Source organism: Macaca fascicularis, chromosome 10 (assembly GCF_037993035.2).
Source record: "Macaca fascicularis isolate 582-1 chromosome 10, T2T-MFA8v1.1".
Lineage (NCBI taxonomy): Eukaryota > Metazoa > Chordata > Mammalia > Primates > Cercopithecidae > Macaca > Macaca fascicularis.
Genome location: NC_088384.1, coordinates 20740060 through 20761554, shown reverse-complemented (window position 1 = coordinate 20761554; position 21495 = coordinate 20740060). Strand labels below are relative to the sequence as shown.

The 21495-nt window shown below is 49.1% G+C and overlaps 1 protein-coding gene and 1 pseudogene across 28 annotated transcripts in view; both read left to right on the top strand.

Moving 5' to 3' along the window:
* OSBP2 (oxysterol binding protein 2) overlaps positions 1 to 19586 on the top strand; it is a 219976-nt gene extending 200390 nt beyond the window's left edge. For 11 of the 28 annotated variants that reach the window (XM_065522271.1, XM_074003985.1, XM_005567581.5 and 8 more), the window contains 10 exons: positions 30 to 147; positions 972 to 1026; positions 1200 to 1346; positions 2468 to 2713; positions 4872 to 4992; positions 5209 to 5312; positions 5383 to 5478; positions 5562 to 5746; positions 17605 to 17837; positions 17967 to 19586. In XM_065522271.1, coding sequence (XP_065378343.1) covers positions 30 to 147; positions 972 to 1026; positions 1200 to 1346; positions 2468 to 2713; positions 4872 to 4992; positions 5209 to 5312; positions 5383 to 5478; positions 5562 to 5746; positions 17605 to 17837; positions 17967 to 18109 — 1448 coding nt within the window. In that variant the 3' untranslated portion in view covers positions 18110 to 19586. Of the gene's footprint in view, positions 1 to 29; positions 148 to 971; positions 1027 to 1199; positions 1347 to 2467; positions 2714 to 4587; positions 4993 to 5208; positions 5313 to 5382; positions 5479 to 5561; positions 5747 to 17604; positions 17838 to 17945 lie in introns of all 28 variants that reach the window. The other 17 variants (XM_074003966.1, XM_045363799.3, XM_074003981.1 and 14 more) reach the window with 3 other exon arrangements.
* LOC102145882 (eukaryotic translation initiation factor 4H pseudogene) lies at positions 9976 to 14554 on the top strand (annotated as a pseudogene).
* Positions 19587 to 21495: the final 1909 nt, after the last annotated feature.

Below are 21495 nucleotides of genomic sequence, written 5' to 3'. Positions count from 1 at the left end.
ACAAACTAAAGCTCTGCCTATGTCTCTAGGAAGCCTCTTGACTCCCAAAGGAGAGGACAGTGAGGAAGATGAAGATACCGAGTACTTTGATGCCATGGAAGACTCTACATCCTTCATCACCGTGATCACTGAGGCCAAGGAAGACAGGTAAGGTGGCTGCATCTGGGCAGAGCCTCCCCCACCCTGGTCTTAGGCTGCATCTGGTCTTTTCACCAGCTATCTACTTGTTTACTTGGGGTTTTCTTTCCTTTAAATCTTGCTTTGGCCAGGCCCACTGGCTCCCAGCACTTTGGGAGGCCAAGGGTAAAAGGATTGCTTGAATACAAGAGTTCGAGACCAGCCTGGGCAACATGGCAAAACCCTTTCTCTACAAAAAATACAAAAACTAGCCAGGGGTGGTGGTACAGGCCTGCAGTCCTAGCTACTTGGGAGACTGAGGTGGGAGGGTCGCTTGAGCCCAGGGAGGTCGAGGCTACAGTGAGCCATGGTGATGCTACTGCACTCTATCCTAGGCAACAGAGAGACCCTGTCTCAAAAAATCAATAATCTGTCTTGCTCCAGATGGGATTTCATTGTTGTGTGAGCCTCATTTACACAAACCTAGCTGATAGGGCCTCCACACACCTGGGCTATATGGCACAGCCTATTGCTCCTGGGCTACAAACCTGTACAACATGCGACTGTACTGAATATTGTAGGCAATTGTGACACAGTGGTTAAGGATTTGTGCATCTAAACATAGAAAAGGTATATTAAAAATATAGTATGATAGTCTTATGGGACCACTGTCATATACACTATCCGCCAATGAAATGTTGTTACGCGGTGTCTGTCTATACACAGAACAGACGGCAGTGACCAGGACATTTACTAGCAATGAAAACGATGCTGTCTAGAGAGAGGATGGGCCAGGTCCCAAGGAGGCCTCGGGATTCATCAGTAACTTGCCTCCCGCTTTGTGTTTCCTGCAGAAAAACTGAAGGTAGCACGGGGACAAGTTCTGTGGACTGGAGCTCAGCAGACAATGTAAGTGAGAGGGAGCACTGTAAGGGCCGGCAGGCAGGCCCATGCCCCAGTCCAGGAGCGCCACCCTGCCCTTCACGAGCAGTGTGCCAGTTCTCAGGGTGGAGGGCAGATACCTGGAAGCTGAGGGGGCGCTCTGGCCTCTGCTGACGGGGGTGTCCCCACTTCTGTGGCAGGTACTAGATGGTGCCTCGCTCGTGCCCAAGGGTTCATCCAAAGTCAAGAGGCGAGTCCGCATCCCCAACAAGCCCAACTACAGCCTTAACCTCTGGAGCATCATGAAGAACTGCATCGGTCGGGAGCTCTCCAGGATCCCCATGCCGGTGGGTGGCTCGGGCAGGGCAGCCCTGGCAGGTCCTCTGGGGCTGCTTTCCTGTGCATGGATGAGAAGTAATGGCCTGTGTGAAGTACACACAGCCTTGGAGTGTCATTTTCTTAATGGCACCTGAGGAGCATGTAACTAATTATCTAATCGTGTACATAGGCATTCCCCAATATTCCAAAGTACAGGGATCTTTGGGCTCTGACAGAAGGAGCCAGGGAGAAGCTCTGCATGGATCAGCAACCTAGGGAGCCCCAGAGCACCTCTGGATCTCACGGGGCCTTACCATGTCCTGGCTGTCCCGATCTGTAGATGGGAAGTGGCAGGATGGGGCTGTGTGTGGAGGGGTGGGCCCTCCTTCAGCTGGCAGCCATCCCTGGTGCCATCCCCAGGAAATGCAGACTCGGTGTGGTCACACAGTGGGCTGAGGGCAGAACTTGGATCTTCATGCCACCTGGCTACGGTGGCATCTCCACCAGGCCAGACGGTTCTACTGTGTGACCCAGAACGAGTTCCTTCACATCTCCAGCCTCTGTGTCCACATCTGTGGAGTGGGGAGAATCACAACACCCCCTTCACAGTGTCCGGGAGGATGGAGCAAGATAACACAAGGAAGCTGAGACTCGTACCCGATGGCATCATGGTGGGGAGAGTGACCCTGCCCTATGTGACACTGAGACAGGGGCCCTGGGCCTAACCCATCCTGTGCCAGGTCCCATCACAGCTCAGAACATGGGGAAGACCCACTTCCTCCACCCACAGACTCATGTGCTCATTCACTCATTCTCTCACTGCTTCCTAAGATTCGGCACTGAAGATACAGCAGTGGGCCAGGCAGAACCCCTGGCCTTGGCGGGTGTCCATCTGAGCAGAGGAGAGCGACAGCAAACATGATAAAAGTGTGTAGGATGCAGCAGACCAGAAAGTGGGGAGGGCTATGAAGAAAACAGGCAGAAGGGACCAGGGAGGTGATGGCTTGGGGGCCGCAGTGTTGGGACAGGGCCATCAGAGGAGCCTCACTGTGAAGGTGCCGTCTGAGCAGGGATGTCCCTGAACATTTGAGAAAAGCAAGGGCACCATGCCAAGCCGGGGCTGGTGCCCAACCTGACTGCCCACCCACAGGTGAACTTCAACGAGCCCCTGTCCATGCTCCAGCGGCTGACAGAGGACCTGGAGTACCACCACCTGCTGGACAAGGCGGTGCACTGCACCAGCTCAGTGGAGCAGATGTGCCTGGTGGCTGCCTTCTCTGTGTCCTCCTACTCCACCACGGTGCACCGCATCGCCAAGCCCTTCAACCCCATGCTGGGGGAGACCTTTGAGCTGGACCGCCTCGATGACATGGGCCTGCGCTCCCTCTGTGAGCAGGTGAGCGGGCTAGGCTGGCGCTGGGTGGTGCCCGCCCACACTCTGGCCAAGCTGTTCCTGCCAGGCCCAAGGTGACAAATGGGATGCAGCCTCTGACCCCCACTGCCCATACCCAAGGGGCCATCAAACTGAGGTCCAGCCAGGAAGCACGGCCTCCCATGGCAGGGGCAGCACAGGGCCTCCTGGAGATGGTGAGAGGCATGAGAACACAGCATGGTGAGGACAGGGTCAGGCCTGGTTGCAGAGACCGGGAGGATAAGCTCCAGGCCAGGATGCTGTGGAGCAGAGGTGGAGGGGCATCTGTGGGCACTGCTGGGGAGGAGCATGGGGTCACCACCGAGCTGAAGGCAGCTGGCAGGAGCAGCCTGGGTGCAGTGGGATGGACTCTGCCCCAGCCAGTGACAGCAGCCTGTCCCCGCCATCCCTTCCCCAGGGAGACATGCCAAGACCCAGGCTCAGGAGCCTCAGTGGCAGCCCCATGCTGAACCTGGGCGTCCTGGTTGAAAACGAGGGGATTCCGTTGGTGCCAGCATTGCCCTGGCTCCTGGCATGAGCATGGGACGCTGGCCATTCAGATCCTGGTGCTAGTTGAAGAGGCTGCAGCTGCGGCAAGGCCCTGTTAGGAGGTGACTGCGGTGACCCACGCAGGGGTGTGGTGGCCAGACCTGGGTGAAGGGGGAGGCCAGAACACTGGCAGCTTTTGAAGGATGAGCCAGCTGGTTTGCCGACGCTTTGGATATGGGGGTGGGGGGCAGTCAGGGTGATCCCAGGTCCTTGGCCTGAACCCTGGAGTGAATGTATTTCTCCATTCAGCAGACGTTAGATGCCCTCAACATGCCAGGTGCTGCTCAGGCATGGAGGTTTCAGCTGGGAAGTGAACAGACACAGCTCCAGTTCTCATGGGGCTGGGAAAGCAGGGCGGATACTGTGGCTGCTTCCAGCTCTTTTGGGTGGTCAAGGAGCAGCTTTGCTGATGCAGAGAGAGTGAAGGGAGGAAATGAAAGGAGGGTGGAGAAGCAGCAGCTGGAGGGGTGGTACACCTGGGGTGGGGCCTGCCTCCTGACCTGCCAGAGGAGCCCTCTCCTGTAATGGAGGGAGTGGCCCACAGGGAGGCCGGGGAGGTGGAGGTGGGAGTGGAGGGGGCAGATACTGGATGCATTTTGAAGGAAGGGAAGGCAGGCTTTGCTCAGGGTTAGAGGAGAAGCATTAGGAGAGCCATAGAGGCTGCCGAGCGTTTAGTGTGAGTGGTTGGAAAGGCAGGATGCTGAAGTGTAGGTGAGGAGGAGGAAGAGCTTCCCACGGGCTCTTGGGGAGGCATCAGCTGAGTTCAGGGCCAGCTCACCATCTCCCAGGGTGGTCTGCAGCTGGGCCTGCACTCCTGGGGCATAGGAAGCAAGTAGGCACCTTTTTCGGAGACAGGAACTTAGGCGAGGCACACTAGGGGCAGCGGGAGCCCGGCTCTGCCCTGGTCGGGCTCTGCCTGTCTGAGGGGAGGTGTTCAGGGGCAGCTGGAGGCGAGGGGCAGGGCTAGGCTAGGGCTGCTGTCCTGGGGAGTGAGTAGACTCAGGAGAGGGAAGCCTGGGTCCCACGGCCAGAAGAGCATGGAATAAGGAAGAACAGACAAGGGAGGTTTGGTGGCACTGCCAGTAAGGCAGGGGAGGGCTGGGCCGGGGGCAGTGCACTGATGTGGATGCCTGCTCTGGAGCCAAGCTGGCCAGGGGCAGGGCCCAACTGCCCCTTGGCTAAAATCACACTGCCAGTCTGGGCCCCCTTGGTATAACACAGCACAGCAGCCGCACCTGGCATGTGGGGAGGATTAGATGAGAAGTGGACATGGAACCCTCGGCACAGTGTGACACCCTTTGTTTTATCAGTCTTCAGTGCACCTGTCACAGGCACATCTTTGAGGCATGATTTCACAGCCCAGGAGCCAGGCACTGAGAGGCTCAGGACCGCACCCGGATGCTTTTCTGCTCAAGGCAGTGCCTTCCTGGGAGCCTGCCTTGGGTCCATGGCCACCTGAGGAACAGCCAGGACTGCTCCTATGGCCACAGAGCTGTGCCTGCTGAGACAGCGCAAGCTGTCCCTCCCTGGCTGGGGGAGGTGGATCCTGGGCTCATGTCTGGCAGATGCTCACGTCCTGTGGGTCTGGTCTCAGGTGAGCCACCACCCCCCCTCAGCTGCGCACTACGTGTTCTCCAAGCATGGCTGGAGCCTCTGGCAGGAGATCACCATCTCCAGCAAGTTCCGGGGAAAATACATCTCCATCATGCCGCTAGGTGAGCTGGGGCCCGGTGCCTTCCTGGGACAGAGACATTCTGCCTAAGAGGGAGGATTCTGGTGATGCAAAAGCCAGCTGGGAGCTTCCAAGGGAGGCCTCCCTGTAGGCCTGCCTCTCCAACCCCTAGCCTGGTTCTCAAGACACCAGGCCTAAGGGCAGACTGGCCAGAGCCCTGCATGGAGGGCATGACCTCTGACCTGTCCCCCGCCTCCAGGTGCCATCCACTTAGAATTCCAGGCCAGTGGGAACCACTATGTGTGGAGGAAGAGCACCTCAACTGTGCACAACATCATCGTGGGCAAGCTCTGGATCGACCAGGTCAGGGTGCCCTTGGGGAGGGGATGCATGGCCTGGGGGCTGGCCACTGACCACTGCCCTCCTTCGCCAGTCAGGGGACATCGAGATTGTGAACCATAAGACCAATGACCGGTGCCAGCTGAAGTTCCTGCCCTACAGCTACTTCTCCAAAGAGGCAGCCCGGAAGGTAAGCAGGACCAGCCACCTCTGAGCACCCCAGGGGGCCCAGGGCAGAGTGTGCACCTACGCTGGTCCTGCCAATGTCCACAGGTGACAGGAGTGGTGAGTGACAGCCAGGGCAAGGCCCACTATGTGCTGTCCGGCTCGTGGGATGAACAAATGGAGTGCTCCAAGGTTGTGCATAGCAGTCCCAGCAGCCCCAGCTCCGACGGGAAGCAGAAGACAGTGTACCAGACCCTATCAGCCAAGCTGCTGTGGAAGAAGTACCCGCTGCCGTGAGTAGGGCTGGCAGGGGCCCCACCACAGGCGTAGGACAGGGGTCAAAGGAGAGGGAAGGAGGACAGTGGACAGAAAGCAACTGACAGGCACAGGAAGTCGGGAGGGTTCAGTCCACACATGGGCAGAGAACAATATTATGCAGCCGACATCCCAGTGTGAAGGCAGATACCCAACAGTAAATAAATGTGAAACTATCAAACACTATGCACAGACTTTAAGTGAGGTGATAGGACAGAGCCCCTCCCTGTTACTCCCTACAAGAAATAAAAAACATACTTGAAAATAACCATAGGAAATAGAAAACTATAAAATGTGGCATAGGAAAGTCCAAATAAAACAAATAGAAATTTGACACAGAAAAAAAAAAATAACTGAAATTGAGAACCCTATGGAATGGTTTAGTAGCTAGAATCTATCACCTGAACACAGGTCAGAAGACGCAATAGAACTGAATTTAAAGAGACAAAACCCAGAAAAGACAAGCAGCTACAGGCAGAAGACAGAGTGAGGTCCCTGGAGCAGGCTCCCTGGTCACTGGGAGCTAGTTTGAGTGCAGAGTCTCCCGTCAGACCTCCTGCAATGGAATCTACATTTCTGTAAGCTTGCTCAGCAAGATTGAGAGCAGGGTTTGGCATACTTCTAGCAAGAGTCCCAAAAGGAAAGAGGGACTGTACCTGAAGATAAAATAACAAAGAACTTCCTGCACCTAAATCTATGCAGTGAAACTAAATCAGAGGAAACTATTAAGCAGCCAGATTTTAAAAAGACATCACTTTCCAAGGAGCTGTCCCCTTATCAACAGAAATGGGAGCTTGAAGACAGTCAAGCGATATCTTCCGTGAGCTGAAAGATGCACTGCCAGCCTAGAATTATACACCCAGGGGGACCATCTTTAAAGGATGAAGGTGAAATCAAGGCATTTTCAGGCAAACAAAAAGCTTAGTTTGGCACCAGCAGACCTGCATGAAAGGATATACCTCAGGCAGGAGGAAACTGACCCCAGAGGGAAGATCTGAGACATACGAATGAATAACAGATACTGTGCACCTACATAAATGCTGAACAAACAAGAATAATGTGGGGTATAACATTTTAGAATGCGGCTGCACAGTAAGAAGAGGAATGAAGGGAGGGAAACTGCTCAAAGGCCCCCATGCTGCCCTGGAAGAGGATCAAGATGCACATTTGCTTGACTGTATGAAGTATGTTTAATTGCTATTCCTAGGGTAACCGCTAAAATAATCCATTTAGCTGGAATCCCAGAAGAAGAAGAAGAAAACAACGAAGAGGGAGATATAATGAAGATAAACTTCCCAGAGTAAAAGTAAAGGGATGAAAGACCCTGTACTGAAGTGTGCTCAAGACCAGATATAAAGAAAAATGTTCATCTAGATCATGCGATAGTCAAAATGAAGACCGAAGAAAAATATTCTAATAGCTTCTAGAGAGGAGCAAAAGATTTTAGTCAAGGATAAAGAATCAGACTGACATCAGATTTTTCAACAACCAACATTGGATTAGTATTTTCTAAGTTACAAAATTAGAAAGCAGAATTTTCTATTTAGTCAAAGTATCATTCACATATGGGGCCCTATCCTTTGGCATACAGCCTCAGAAGTTTTACCACACGAAAACCCACAATGAAAACAGTATTGGGCTGGGTGCGGTGGCTCATGCCTGTAATCCCAACACTTTGGGAGACCGAGGCAAGCGGATCACTTGAGGTTAGGAGTTCAAGACTACCCTGGCCAACATGGTAAAACCCTATCTCTACTAAAAATACAAAAATTAGCCAGGCATGGTGGTGGGCACCTATAATCCCAGCTACTCGAGAGGCTGAGGCATGAGAATCACTTGAATCTGGGAGGCAGAAGTTGCAGTGAGCTGAGATCGTGCCACTGCACTCTAGCCTGGGAGAAGAAAAAAAAAAAAAAACACTGGACATAGTACTTAAAAGGGGGAATGGAGGAAGCAAGGATGTCACAATAGATGAATAAAGGGGTTTTGTTTGCTTTTTCATTGTTTTTTGTTTTGAGATAGAGTCTCATTCTGTCACCCAGGCTAGAGTGCAGTGGCATGATCTTGGCTCACTGCAACCTCTGTCTCCCAGGTTCAAGCAATTCTCTTGCCTCAGTCTCCCGAGTAGCTGAGAGTACAGGGGCATGCTGCTACACCTGGCTAATTTTTGTATTTTTAGTAAAGACGGGGGTTTCACCATGTTGGCCAGGCTGGTCTTGAACTCTCGACCTCAAGTGATCGGCACACCTCAGCCTCCCAAAGTGCTAGGACTACAGGTGTGAGCCACCACACCCAGCCTAAAAGTTATTTTTAAAATAATTGCTAGGATCAAAGAAAAAGAGAAAATATGTCCATAATAATGAAGATTTAAAAGTTTAGATAATGTTAGCATGATGGAATTTGAGGAGAAGGGGAAGAACCTCAGGGATGTGAAGAAATGCTAAGTTCTTATTGGAAGGAAGAAACATTTATAAGATTGTTAAAATAGTAAGAGAAAATTATAATGAAGCATTATTAAGGAAGGGAAAGTTGCTATAAAGGTTGAGTTCATCAAAAAGATATAATAGTTTTAAACATTATGCATATAATTAAATGCCTCAAAAATATACAAAGCACATATTGATACTTAAGGAAGAAATTGATAAATCCATCACCACAGTGGGAAATTGGGAGGTCAAATGGAAACAACTGAAAACAATCCAGCAAGTATATGGAGATTGAAACAATATAGGCTATACAGACTCATGGATGAAACTCTGATAATGTATTTTTTTCTCAAGTATACATGGAATGTATGCAAAAATTGATTGTGTACTAAACCCTAATGGAAGCCTCACAGATTTACAGAGAGTAGCATACAGACCACAATCTATAAGACAATTAAAATAGAAGTTACAAACAAACTGATCAAAAAATCCCAAATATTTGGGAAAAAAAATTAAGTTGCTAAATAACAGGCAAAATAAATTAGAATGAAAAAATGCAAAATATGTAGAACTGAATGATATAAAAGATATTTGGCCGGGCGTGGTGACTCATGCCTATAATCCCTGTACTTTGGGAAGCCGAGGCGGTTGGGGGTGGGGATCACTTGAGGTCAGGAGTTCAAGACCAGCCTGGCAAACGTGGTGAAACCCTGTTTCTACTAAAAATACAAAAATTAGCCAGGCATGGTGGCATGCACTTATAATCCCAGCTGCTTAGGAGGCTGAGGTGGGAGAATCGCTTGAACCTGGGAGGCAAAGGTAGCAGTGAGCTGAGATCATGCCATTGTACTCTAGGCTGGGCGACAGAGTGAGACTCCATCTCGGGGGGAAAAAAAAAAAAAGACAAAAGATATTTAAACTGACTGGATGCAACAAAGGCAATGCTTCAAAGGAAATATATTGCCTTAAATCATTTAAATAATGTTGAGGCTTTCTCCTTTCTGAGTTTCAATTCTAATATTAGAGAAAGTTCAACATAGAAATCCAAAGAAAGAAGAAAAAATACTTTAAAAATAAGAGCAAGAGCAAAAGCCTGTGCAACATAGTAAGACCTCATCGCTACAAAAACAAAAAAAAATGTTTTTTCTTAATTTGCCAGGCATGATGATACATGCCTGTAGTCCCAGATACTCAGGAGGACTGAGGTGGGAGGATCACTTGAGCCCATGAGGTCGAGGCTGCAGTGAGTTGTGAACACACCACTGCACTCCAGCCTGTGTGACAGAGCAAGACCCTGTCTCAAAAAATAATAATTTTTGGCCGGGTGCAGTGGCTCACGCCTGTAATCCCAGCACTTTAAGAGGCCGAGACGGGCGGATCACCTGAGGTCAGGAGTTTGAGACCAGCCTGACCAACATGGAGAAACCCCGTCTCTACTAAAAATACAAAATTAGCTGTGCATGGTGACGCATGCCTGTAATCCCAGCTACTCGGGAGGCTAAGGCAGGGGAATTACCTGAACCTGGGAGGCGGAGGTTGCAGTGAGCCGAGATCACACCATTGCACTCCAGCCTGGGCAACAAGAGCAAAACTCTTGTCTCAAAAAATAATAATAATAATAATTTTGGCTAGACATGGTGATTCATGCCTATAATCTCCCGTATTATTCCATTTTCACACTGCTCTAAAGATACCACCAGAGATTGGGTAATTTATAAGGGAGAAAAGGTTTAATTAACTCACAGTTCTGCCTGACTGGGGAGGCCTCAGTAAACTCAATCATGGCGTAAGGCGAAGGAAAAGCAAGTACCTTCTTCACAAGGCAGCAAGAAAAGAGCAGAGTAGGAGAAATGGCCACTTACAAAACCATCAGCTCTAGTGAGAACTCACTCATTATCAGAAGAATAGCATGAGAGAAACCACCCCCATGGTCCAATCACCTCCCACCAGGTCCCTCCCCTGACATGTGGGGATTACAATTTGAGATGAGATTTGGGTGGGAACACAGCCAAACCCTATCATCCCAGCACTTTGGAAAGCTGCCGTGGGAATATTGCTTGAGTTCAAGAATTTGAGACCAGCCTGGGCAATATGGCAAGATACCATCTTTATATTAATAATAATAAAAGCAGAAATCAATAAAGTCAAAAGTTGATTCTTTGAGGCACAAAAAAACTGTTAAAATAGAAAACTACTGACAAGACTGAGCAAGACAGAAATAAATATTAATGAAAAAGGTTTAATGTGACATATAAAGTATAAAGACATAATTAAAACTTAGATCGGAGGGACAAATCTTAGAAAAATATAACAAGAACTAACTCCAGCTGGGCACAGTGGCTCATGCCTATAATCCCAGCACTTTGGAAAGCAAAGGCAGTTGGATCGCTTAAGCCCATGAGTTCAAGACCAACCTGGGCAACAGCAAGACCCTGTCTCTACAAAAAAAAAAATTTTTTTTAATTAGCCATGTGTGGTGGTACATATCTGTAGTCCCAGCTACTCAGGAGGCTGAGGCAGGAGAGTTACTTGAGCCCAGGAGGTCGAGGCTGCAGTGAGCTGTGACTGCTACTCCATACCAGCCTGGGTGACAAAGCAGACTCTGTCTCAAAAAAAAAAAAAAAAACAAAAAAGAAAAAGAACTGACTCTAGAAGAAATTAAAAACACAAATAGTCCTATAATAAAGTAACTGAAGCAATAGTTTAAAAATTACCATAAAGAAAACACAAGGCCCAGATAATTTTACAGGTTAATTCTCCCAATTTTTTCAGAAACTTATTATTCCAATTTTATATAAAGTGTTCCAGATCATAGAAAAAGGAAATATTCACCTCTCCTATACTGTGAGGTCAAGATAACCCTCATACCAAATTAGACTAAACTAGCAGTAGGAAAATAAAAGTTCTACCCGATTTCACTTATATTAATAAATACGTGGCCGGGCGCGGTGGCTCAAGCCTGTAATCCCAGCACTTTGGGAGGCCGAGACGGGCGGATCACGAGGTCAGGAGATCGAGACCATCCTGGCTAACACGGTGAAACCCCGTCTCTACTAAAAAGTACAAAAAACTAGCCGGGCGAGGTGGCGGGCGCCTGTAGTCCCAGCTACTCAGGAGGCTGAGGCAGGAGAATGGCGGGAACCCGGGAGGCGGAGCTTGCAGTGAGCTGAGATCTGGCCACTGCACCCCAGCTTGGGCGACAGAGCGAGACTCTGTCTCAAAAAAATAAATAAATAAATAAATAAATACATAAGCAAAACTCTAAAACAAGATATCAGAAAATCCAATCCAACAGTGTATAAAAAAGATAGCATTCTATAATCAGATTGAATCTATCCTGGGTATACAGAATGATATTAGAAAATTCATAGAGTAATCATATTAACAGATTTCAATAGATTCAGAAAAAGCATTTTAGGTGCCTAGATACAAGATTAATATACAAAAGCCAGTTGCACTTCAGCAAACAACTAGAAAAATGCAATTTAAGATAAGACACCAAGGCCGGGTGCAGTGGCTCATGCCTATAATCCCAGCATTTTGGGAAGCCAAGGCAGGCAGATCACCTGAGGTCGGGAGTTTGAGACCAGCCTGACCAACATGGAGAAACCCCATCTCTACTAAAAATACAAAATTAGCCACGCGTGGTGGCACATGCCTGTAATCCCAGCTACTCCGGAGGCTGAGGCAGGAGAATCACTCGAACCCAGGAGGCGAAGGTTGTGGTAAGCCAAGATCACACCATTGCACTCCAGCCTGGGCAACAAGAGCAAAACTCCATCTCAAAACAAAAAAGAAAAAAATACCAATTAACAGCATATAACATCAAGAACCTTGCAATAAATCTTATAATATATTCAAGACCTCTATAGAAAACATTATAAAACTTTAATAAGAGATACCAAACAAGAGATAAATAAATGGAGAAAGATATAATGTTCATGGATAGGAAGTATTGTAAAGATGTCATGATCTAAAAAATCAGTAAATCAAACAAAACCCCAATAGGGACTTTCATGGAACTTGATATTAGAATTTTTAAACTTATATTGAGGAATAAAGGGCCAAGACATTTCTGAAGAAGACCAAAGAGGACTTACCTACTAGATACCAGGATTTTTATTTTGAAACTCCAGTGGAACAGAATAGTAAGCCCAGAAACAGACCCATGGATATATGTACCTCTGATATATGACAAAGGTGGCATATCAGATCTTGTGGGAACATGGAATGGCTCACCAAATGGATATGGGTAAAAATGATTATCCCTATGGAAAAAGATGCACTTAATCCCTCCCTCACATTATAAAGAAAATCAACTCCAAATAATGGCCTAACAATAATATTAAGTTTGACTTATTGTAAACAATGACTTAATAAGTTTAAAAGGATAAATATCTTTTAGACCCTAAAGAAATATTAAGACACAAGCATTCATATATTTGACCATATTAAAGTACTTTTGTTCATTGAGAACTTTACTCACTAAAAGGCAATTTAAAGAAAGTGAAAAGACGATGCATAAACAAACTTGGAGAAGGTAATCATAATACCTACCTACACTTGACAGAGGATTATTATCAAGAATACAGAGTATTTTATCACAGTTAAAAATAATAATTTTTAAAAGATCACATAAAAAACTTTTTTTTGAGATGGAGTCTCACTCTGTCACCCAGCCTGGAGTGCAGTGGTATGATCTCAACTCACTGCAACCTCTGCCTCCCGGGTTCAAGCGATTCTCCTGCCTCAGCCTCCTGAGGAGCTGGGATTACAGGTGTGCACCACCATGCCTGACTAATTTTTGTATTTTTAGTAGAGACGGGGTTTTGCCATATTGGCCAGGCTGGTCTCAAATTCCTGACCTCAGGTGATCTGCCCACCTCTGCCTCCCAAAGTGCTGGGATTACAGGCAAGAGCCACCATGCCCAGCCCACATACAGAACTTCTAATCAACAAATAATGTAAAAGTAATGGGAAAATGCACAAGAGTCATGAACAAGAATTTTGCAGAAAAAACATATATAGACAGTCACCATATAAAAACCATATATGTTGAAGAAGCCATAGATCTACAATATCTCTGATATATTGCTGCTGGCAACGTAAATTGGCACAACACTCGGGAAAACAGTTTGGCTTTACCTCCTAAAGATGAAAAATCCACCAGGCGTGATGGCTCACGCCTGTAATCCCAACACTTTGGGAGGCCAAGGCAGGTGGAACACCTGAGGTCAGGAGTTCGAGACCAGCCTGGCCAACCTGGTGAAACCCTGTCTCTACTAAAAATATAAAAATTAGCCAGGCATAGTGGCACACACCTGTAATCCACATGCTACTCCAAAGGCTGAGGCAGGAAAATTGCTTGAACCTGGGAGGTGGAGGTTGCAGTGATCTGAGATGACACCACTGCACTGCACTCCAGCCTGGATGACAACAGTGAAACTCCACCCCCCCGCAAAAAAAGATGTACAATCACACAATCATAACACAGTAATTCTACTTCTAAAAATATACTCAAGAGAAATTCTTGCAAATGTACAACAGGACTTATGCATAAGACTATGCATGAGACTATTCTAATAAAAACTTGGAAACAACACAAATTTATTGAATGAATAACTGTGGTACGTTCATATGAAGGAATATGTACAGTAGCTAAAACTAAACCCTAGTAACATGAAGCAATATAGGTAAATCTTAGCAATATAATAAGAAAAAAAAAAAGCAGAAGGTGCTGCAGCAGTACTGGTGGCCATGGTTCCCGTAGCCAGAAGGAGTTGCCCACAGAGCCCCCCATACAATATACATAGGAAATCTACCTTTTAATATGGTTCAGGGTGATATAGATGCTATCTTTAAGGATCTAAGCATAAGGAGTATACGGGTAGTCAGAGACAAAGACACAGATAAATTTAAAGGATTCTGCTATATAGAATTCAATGAAGTGGATTCCCTTAAGGAAGCTTTGACATACGATGGTACACTGTTGGGTAATCGGTCACTTCATGTGGACACTGCAGAAGGCAGAAAACAAGATAAAGGTGGCTCTGGATTCAGAAAAGGTGGCCCAGATGACGAGGATTCAGGGATGACTTCTTAGGAGGCAGGGGAGGTAGTCACCCAGATGACTGGCCAACAGGCCCCGCAATGGGCACCCATGTCAGAGATGGTCCTCCCCTCCACGGATCCAACATGGATTTCAAAGAACCAACAGAGGAGGGAAGAGCACAAAGAACATGACTCCAGCTTAAACCTTGAACGGTTGTGATACCCCTCAATCAAGTAGCCAATCCCAACTCTGCTATCTTCGGGGGTGCCAAACCCAGAGCGGAATTCATCCACAAAGAGCAAGAATGAGCCTGCGGTTGGGAGGGAGTGGGACTTGGGGGGTTGGAGCAGGACCACAGCCTGGTGAGTCCCTGGGCTGTGTTCCTGCTGCTTCCACTTCCGCGCCTGCCACTGGCCTCCCCACAGTGAAAACACAGCTTGTTGAGTGCATGCCAGCTGTTAACAAGTGGTTTTTAGTACATGGTGGGCTTTGCTGTATCTATGTAGCGCCTGTTTGTGTGTTTTTTTTCTTTCTACCACTGCTTCCCCATTTTCCTTCTGTCCTCTTCCTCCCAGCTCCTTCTTTTCCTAGCAGCACATGGGGTTCACCGGAGGATCGGAGGTGGCTGTGTGGGGGAGTCATTTGGGCTGCGGTGCTGCATCATTTTTCTCCTTGGCTTTCTCTTTTTACCTTAGACACTGGCCCGACTCCAGGCGTTTCCTTTCATTTCTTCAGTGTTTCTCTTCTGACCTGCATGTTGAGTTCTGTATTGCGTTGGCTTCCAACAAAAACCAGAAGTCACTGACAGACTGAACTGCAGTATAGTATTCAGCTGTGATGGACATAGAGAATTGGAGGCACCTTGTTTTCACAACTAGGATAAAAATAGCTGTTAATCCTTGCAAGGTCCTTTCCATTTCTATTGAGAGGGAGCCCTGGCTCCATGACCCCTTCCCTAATGGACTGTCCAAAGGGATAGGCTCACATGAGAAACAGTGAGACCTGAAAGTGGAGACTGTGGAATAGTGGTAGGGAGTCCATGGAGAAGATACAGTGAATGTTCGTATGCGTTCACGTGTTTTTGTTCCTGCTCTTTCGAGGTTGTGTCCCAGCTAGTTCACTCCTTTCACCAGACATGGTCGAGGTTCCCCTCTCTGGCCAGCTGCAGCGAATGGCCAGATGGTTTCTTTTCTGCTGGGCCGAGGCACTTTGGGGGTTGGGGGTAGTGCTGGCACTGCACTTGGTTGACTGCAGTGCTGACACAGCGTTTCCCCAAATCCCTGTTGCCTGTGTGTTTGTGTTTATCTGTTCCTAATACAGACAACACAACGAGATACTGTGCTTCCCACCTCCCCTTCAATTCATAGCCAAAATGGTTCTAGAATCTGGTACTTTACTCATTTCCTTTGATAAATGAAATTGTACTATGCAGAGCTGTCAGGAAACTTCAGATAACCGTATAGGACTTTAGCTGTCTAGGTCTGTGGCTGCATCTTGGGGACACACTTGATTGTTCCCATGTGCAGGGTTCAGCACTTACCTGGGAGTGGTAGGGGTTAGGCTTTTGAGCTTGAATGCCTATGTGTGAACAGATTAAAAATGCTTCAGTACCCAAATCCCAGTCTTCCCTTTGAGGAGCAGTTGGGGCGTGGCTGGCAGCAAGGTCCTAGGAAAGAGACCCTTGCCGGGTGATGGCAGGGTGGGGCGCCCAGCGGAGTGTGCTTAGTTATTGGTCACCGGCTGTCATCCTTGGCTTCTCCTACTGTGTCTGTGTTACAAGTCCTCAGCAATCCACAGAACTGACTCTCTCCTTCCTTCCACCTGTCAGCTTCTCTGCTTCTGAGATAAGAACCATTTCTGTAACACCAGTACTTAAGAAAGACATGCATTATGTGGTGTAATCAAGCCTGATGCTTTCAGATCATCTACTTACATCTTCAATGTGGATAAGATAAAGAAACAAAACAAATGCATCTAAACTTCTGGGCAATCCAGTTGATTTTTAAATGTAAGAATGGAATTCCAAACACAACACATTCAGCTATATGACAGAAAGTAAATCTATGGATATGGTATTTTGTGAAGGATCTTTTCAACAAAAGAAACCCTTACGTAATTTACACACACACACACACACACACACACTAGGAAAGATGGACTAACTACAACCCAAGTAGAGAAAATATGAACAAGGCCTGCTGGACAGTTACACAACCTTGCACTCAACAACTGTGGCAAATGCGTTCTCTTCAATCACATGGAACGTGTGCAAAAACTGCCCATATACTGGGCCATAAAGCAAATTTCAAAGGACTGAAATTATGCCAAGTATATTGTCTGACTCCAAGGCAATTATGCTAGAAAAAAATGACTAGAAAAATCCCCATATAGGCTGGGCGTGGTCGCTCATGCCTGCAATCCCAACACTTTGGGAGGCCAAGATGGGCAGACCAATTGAGGTCAGGGGTTCAAGACCAGCCTGGCCAACATGACAAAACCCCATCTCTACTAAAAATACAGTAAAATTAGCTGGATGTAGTGGTACGCCCTGAAATCCCAGCTACTCAGGAGGCTAAGGCCAGAGAGTTGATTGAACCCAGGAGGCGGAGGCGGAGGTTGCAGCGAGCGGAGATCAGGCCACTTCACTCCAGCCTTGGCCACAAAGTGAGACCCGTCTTTTTTTTTTTTTTTTTTTTTTTTTTGAGATGGAGTCTCGAAATGTCGCCCAGGCAATGGTGTGATCTCGGCTCACCGCAACCTCTGCCTCCCAGGGTTCAAGCAATTCTCCCGCCTCAGCCTCCTGAGTAGATTACCTGGGATTACAGGTGCCTGCCACCATGCCCGGCTAATTTTTAGTAGAAACGGAGTTTCACTCTGTTGGCCAGGCTGGTCTTGAACTTCTGACCTCGTGATCCACGGGCCTCAGCCTGGCAAAGCGCTGGGATTACAGGCCTGAGACACTGCGCCCGGTGGAGACCCTGTCTTTAAACAATAAAAATAAAAAGGCCAGGCACTGCAGCCTGGGCAATAAGAGTGAAACTGTCTCAAAAAAGAAGAAGAAAAAAAAACAGAAAAGAAGAAAAGCCAGGAAATACTAAGCTAGGCAATTCCCAGATGAGTCTAATGTGGCAAAACCGCGGCAGGTTGGCCATGTGAGCATGGGAGGTGTGGGGAGCAGAAAGCAGTTGTTTGCAGCCACTGGGTTCCGCCGGGTGGGCTCACTTGGGTGGGCCCAAGGCCAGAGGGAGTCCTGGAGGCCGGGAGCTGGAGGGTGGGGAGACACCGCCAGGCAGGGGAGGGCGGCCTTGCAGGTGTGGTCCCGCTCACACCTCCACCACCGCCACTGCCACCGCCACAGGGAGAACGCGGAGAACATGTACTACTTCTCAGAGCTGGCCCTGACCCTCAACGAGCACGAGGAGGGCGTAGCGCCCACCGACAGCCGCCTGCGGCCCGACCAGCGGCTGATGGAGAAGGGCTGCTGGGACGAGGCCAATACCGAGAAGCAGCGGCTGGAAGAGAAGCAGCGCCTGTCGCGGCGCCGGCGGCTGGAGGCCTGCGGGCCCGGCAGCAGCTGCAGCTCGGAGGAAGGTGAGGCCGGTGACTGGAAGGGCGCCCCGCACGGGAGGAAAGGGGTGCCCGGGTGGGGGTTCCGCGGGGACGGATTCCGGGGGAGCATGCCACCTGCCGACCCACCAGCCCACTGTGCCTGCCCAGCAGAGAAGGAGGCGGATGCCTACACGCCACTGTGGTTTGAGAAGAGGCTGGACCCGCTGACCGGGGAGATGGCCTGTGTGTACAAGGGCGGCTACTGGGAGGCCAAGGAGAAGCAAGACTGGCACATGTGCCCCAACATCTTCTGAGCGCCACCCCTGCAGCAAATACAGGCGCCTGCACAGCCCGGCCCACCTGTTTATTAATGCACTCAATTTAGTACTGAATGGTCTTTCTCCCAGCCCATTCCCAGCCCTTCCTGTTTCCTTTCCTATTTTTTTCCCCCCACACTTTCTTGGGACTCCCACCTTGGAAGGAGGAAGGGCTGACCTGGGTTCTCTTCAGCCCCCAGGTGCGCCGGGTCACCCGTGCCCCTTCATTATGGACCTGGGCCCTACTGGAACCCCTGCCCCAGTTACCACAACTCAGGCCGGCTGGCCCGGGCCACGGGCTGCGCAAATCACCAGCCCCCAACCCAGGGAGGAACTGGCCCCTCCTAGGGAGCCTCTTCGACTTTTTTAGAAAAATGATCTCCATTTCTTTCCAGCCATGATGTTTAGTAAATATTTTTAGTACCGCAGTTAGCAGACAGCTTTCCAAGTGTGCTTTCTTGCCACAAAAGTGTCCTGGCAAGAGCCCCTTATTTTTAAGACATCAGGAAGCCAGACCCCTTTGAGTTGGGATAATTTTGTAGCTCAACATATCAAGTCCTCGATGGTATCTGAGCTGCCCACACCCCCACCTGCCAGGGCCCCACAGAGCCCAAAACAGAAGGGGGCTGCCCCAGCCCAGCAGAGCACAGAGAGTTTCTCGAGCTCCCACCCACAGATGCGCGAGAGGGTACTGATGGCATCCCCCATGTGGATTTGAGGGCAGCAGTCCCTGGCCTCGCCCTAGCCAGCCCAGGTGGCTCCCTAGCCCCAAGAGGCCAGGAAGGGCTGGAAGGCAGGGCCTGCAGGTGCTCCCCGCCCTGAGACCCAGGCCCCAAATCAGCAATAATGAACAAACCCTTGGCCCAGCCTGGGCTGGTGACCCAGGCACCAGAGACCTTGCATCCCTCCTCATCCTAGGAGGCCCCTAGGGGTGCCCCATCTCAGTGCCCCCTGAACTCTTTATTTGCCTAATTTATATATAGAGAGATATATAAATATATATAAAATAGCTATTTTGCTTAAATTTCTACAGTATGTAAAAGTGAAAAAATGATGAAGACGGGCACACCTGTCTGAGTTTGGCCCTCATGTCAGCTGTGCCCTTCCCTCTCCTCATGCCCCCTTCCAGCGGCTTCTGCCAACCATGGGGGGCTGGACTACCATGGTCACTGACCCAGCCCCTCAGAATCTCACACTCCAATCCTTTCCATTTCAGTTTAGTCCTAAAAGTTCATCACAGGGTTTTTCTTTCTACTCCAGGACTGGTTTTGTTTTTATATATACATAAAAAAAAAAGTGAAAACACCAATGTGTGAAATGCCTTACGATGCCCACTGGAGAGGCGGGGTGGGGTAGGGCAGGACGGCCCCACTGGGGCTCCCACAGAGCTGTGGAATGTACCTCTCCCCAACACTGTTTTGTTAGCAAGCACCTTTTGACCAGTAATAAAAAACCTTGGCTTTGGAGTTTTCCACTGCCCTGTCCCTCAGTCTCTCTGTGTCTGGGTGGAGGGGGCTAACATAGAAGGACAGGTGACAGCCTACAAGGTGGCATGGGGATACAGCATGGGGTGAAACAGCAGGGGGGTCGGGGAAGAGAGGAGGTAGGAGACCCAGGAAACTGCCCAAAGGGCTGGGGAGAGAGTTGCAGCTCTGTCAAAGGCTGCCCTGATGCTGTGGTCACAGGGCTGACCTGAACCCAGCTCTGCCCTTTGGAAGGGCAGTGTTTCGGAAGGGCAGTGTTTTAGCCAGGTGGAGACCACCAGCATCCCCCTCCCGTGTTTCAGTTCCTGGAGCTGTCTAATGGGAGGCCTTCAGGGGGAAGGCCAGCCCTGGTGAGTTCCGTGTCACTTGACAGCAGCAGCCTGGGTTGCACTTCCAGGTGAGGGATGGGTGGAGCAGGGCACCCCAGGGTCATCAGGGCCAGTGCTCTCACCATCTGCCTCCACACCCTAGCCCTGTGGGATCTGGGGCTGGCCCTGCACAGCTCCTTCCCTGGCTAGGCTTCCCCATCTGTGGGGCGGTGGCCACTAGCAGGGGGTCCCTGCTGAGGAGCTGGTGGGGCAGGTCTCACTGGAATAGAAGTGAGATGGAACCTCAGGATGCACCTGACCCAGAAGGCAAGGGAGGGGACAAAGGCCAGTCTACTGAGGCAAAGAGAGGGTTCTGAAGAGCTTGAACAGGAAGTGACATCAGGGCAATGTTTTAGAAAGACTACTCTGACCAGCAGGACACAAGATCAACCTACACTCAGTGGTCCCACATACCCCAGCCATCGCTGAGTAGAAAATATAATAGAAAAAAAGATCTACAACATAGGCCATCTGACAAAAATACACAAAACCTGTAAAAGACCTTTATGGATATGACAAAGAGGACCTTAGTTAAGAGGGGAAATACATCTTCATAGATAGGTTCACATTCAGTTATGTTAGTCCCAAACCTATAAATTCAACATAATCCCTATCAAAATCCTACCAGTAGTTCAAAAGCTTGACAAGTTGATTGTGAAATTTATATGAGAAAGTAATTGTAAAAAAAAAAAAAAAAAAAAAAAAAAGCGAAAAGGGGCCAGGTGCAGTGGCTCACACCTGTAATCCCCAGCACTTTAGGAGGCAGATCACTTGAGGCCAGGAGTTCGAGACCAGCCTGGCCAGCATGGCAAAACCCCATTTCTACTAAAAATACAAAAATTAGCCGGGGGTGGTGGTACACACCTGTAATCCCAGCTAGTTGGGAGGCTGAGGCAGAGAATTGCTTGAACCTGAGAGGCAGAGGCTGCAGTGAGCTGAGATCATGCCACTGTACTCCAGCAAGAACTCGGGGGACGATGAGGGGACCATGTGGGCTTGACCTGCAGATGCCCAAACAAGCTGGAAGCCTACTGGGGACACACAGCTTCCTTTTTCTCCACTGCACTCTGATCACCACCTGGCTGCCATATAGTGTATTTGTTGATGGTGTGCCTCCCTACCCCAATGGACTGTGAGCTTCATGAGAAAAGGAATCTGGTCTTACACATTGTAGCATCCCACTGCCTGGCACATGGTAAGTGCTCAATGAATAGCTGTCGAAAGAATCAACACCAGGCCAGGAAGACCAGCTACAGCAAACACTCAGTAGGACAACACCTGAGCAGTGGGGGGCGTGACTGCAGTACCATGTTGGGAGGAGACTCAGAAATGGAACTGGGGAAGAGCCACGCCCAGGGACCCAGGAAACTCCTGCCTCCCCCAAACTCTGGAGTCCAAATTGCTGCTCCTGACAGACTGTGGGATAGGAGTCAGATTCTGTAAGTGGGGAAGAGAAGGCCTGAGGTTCCCTCATCTCCAGGAACATGGCTCAGCATTAGGGGAGCTGGGAGGAGTGGACAATGGAGAGATA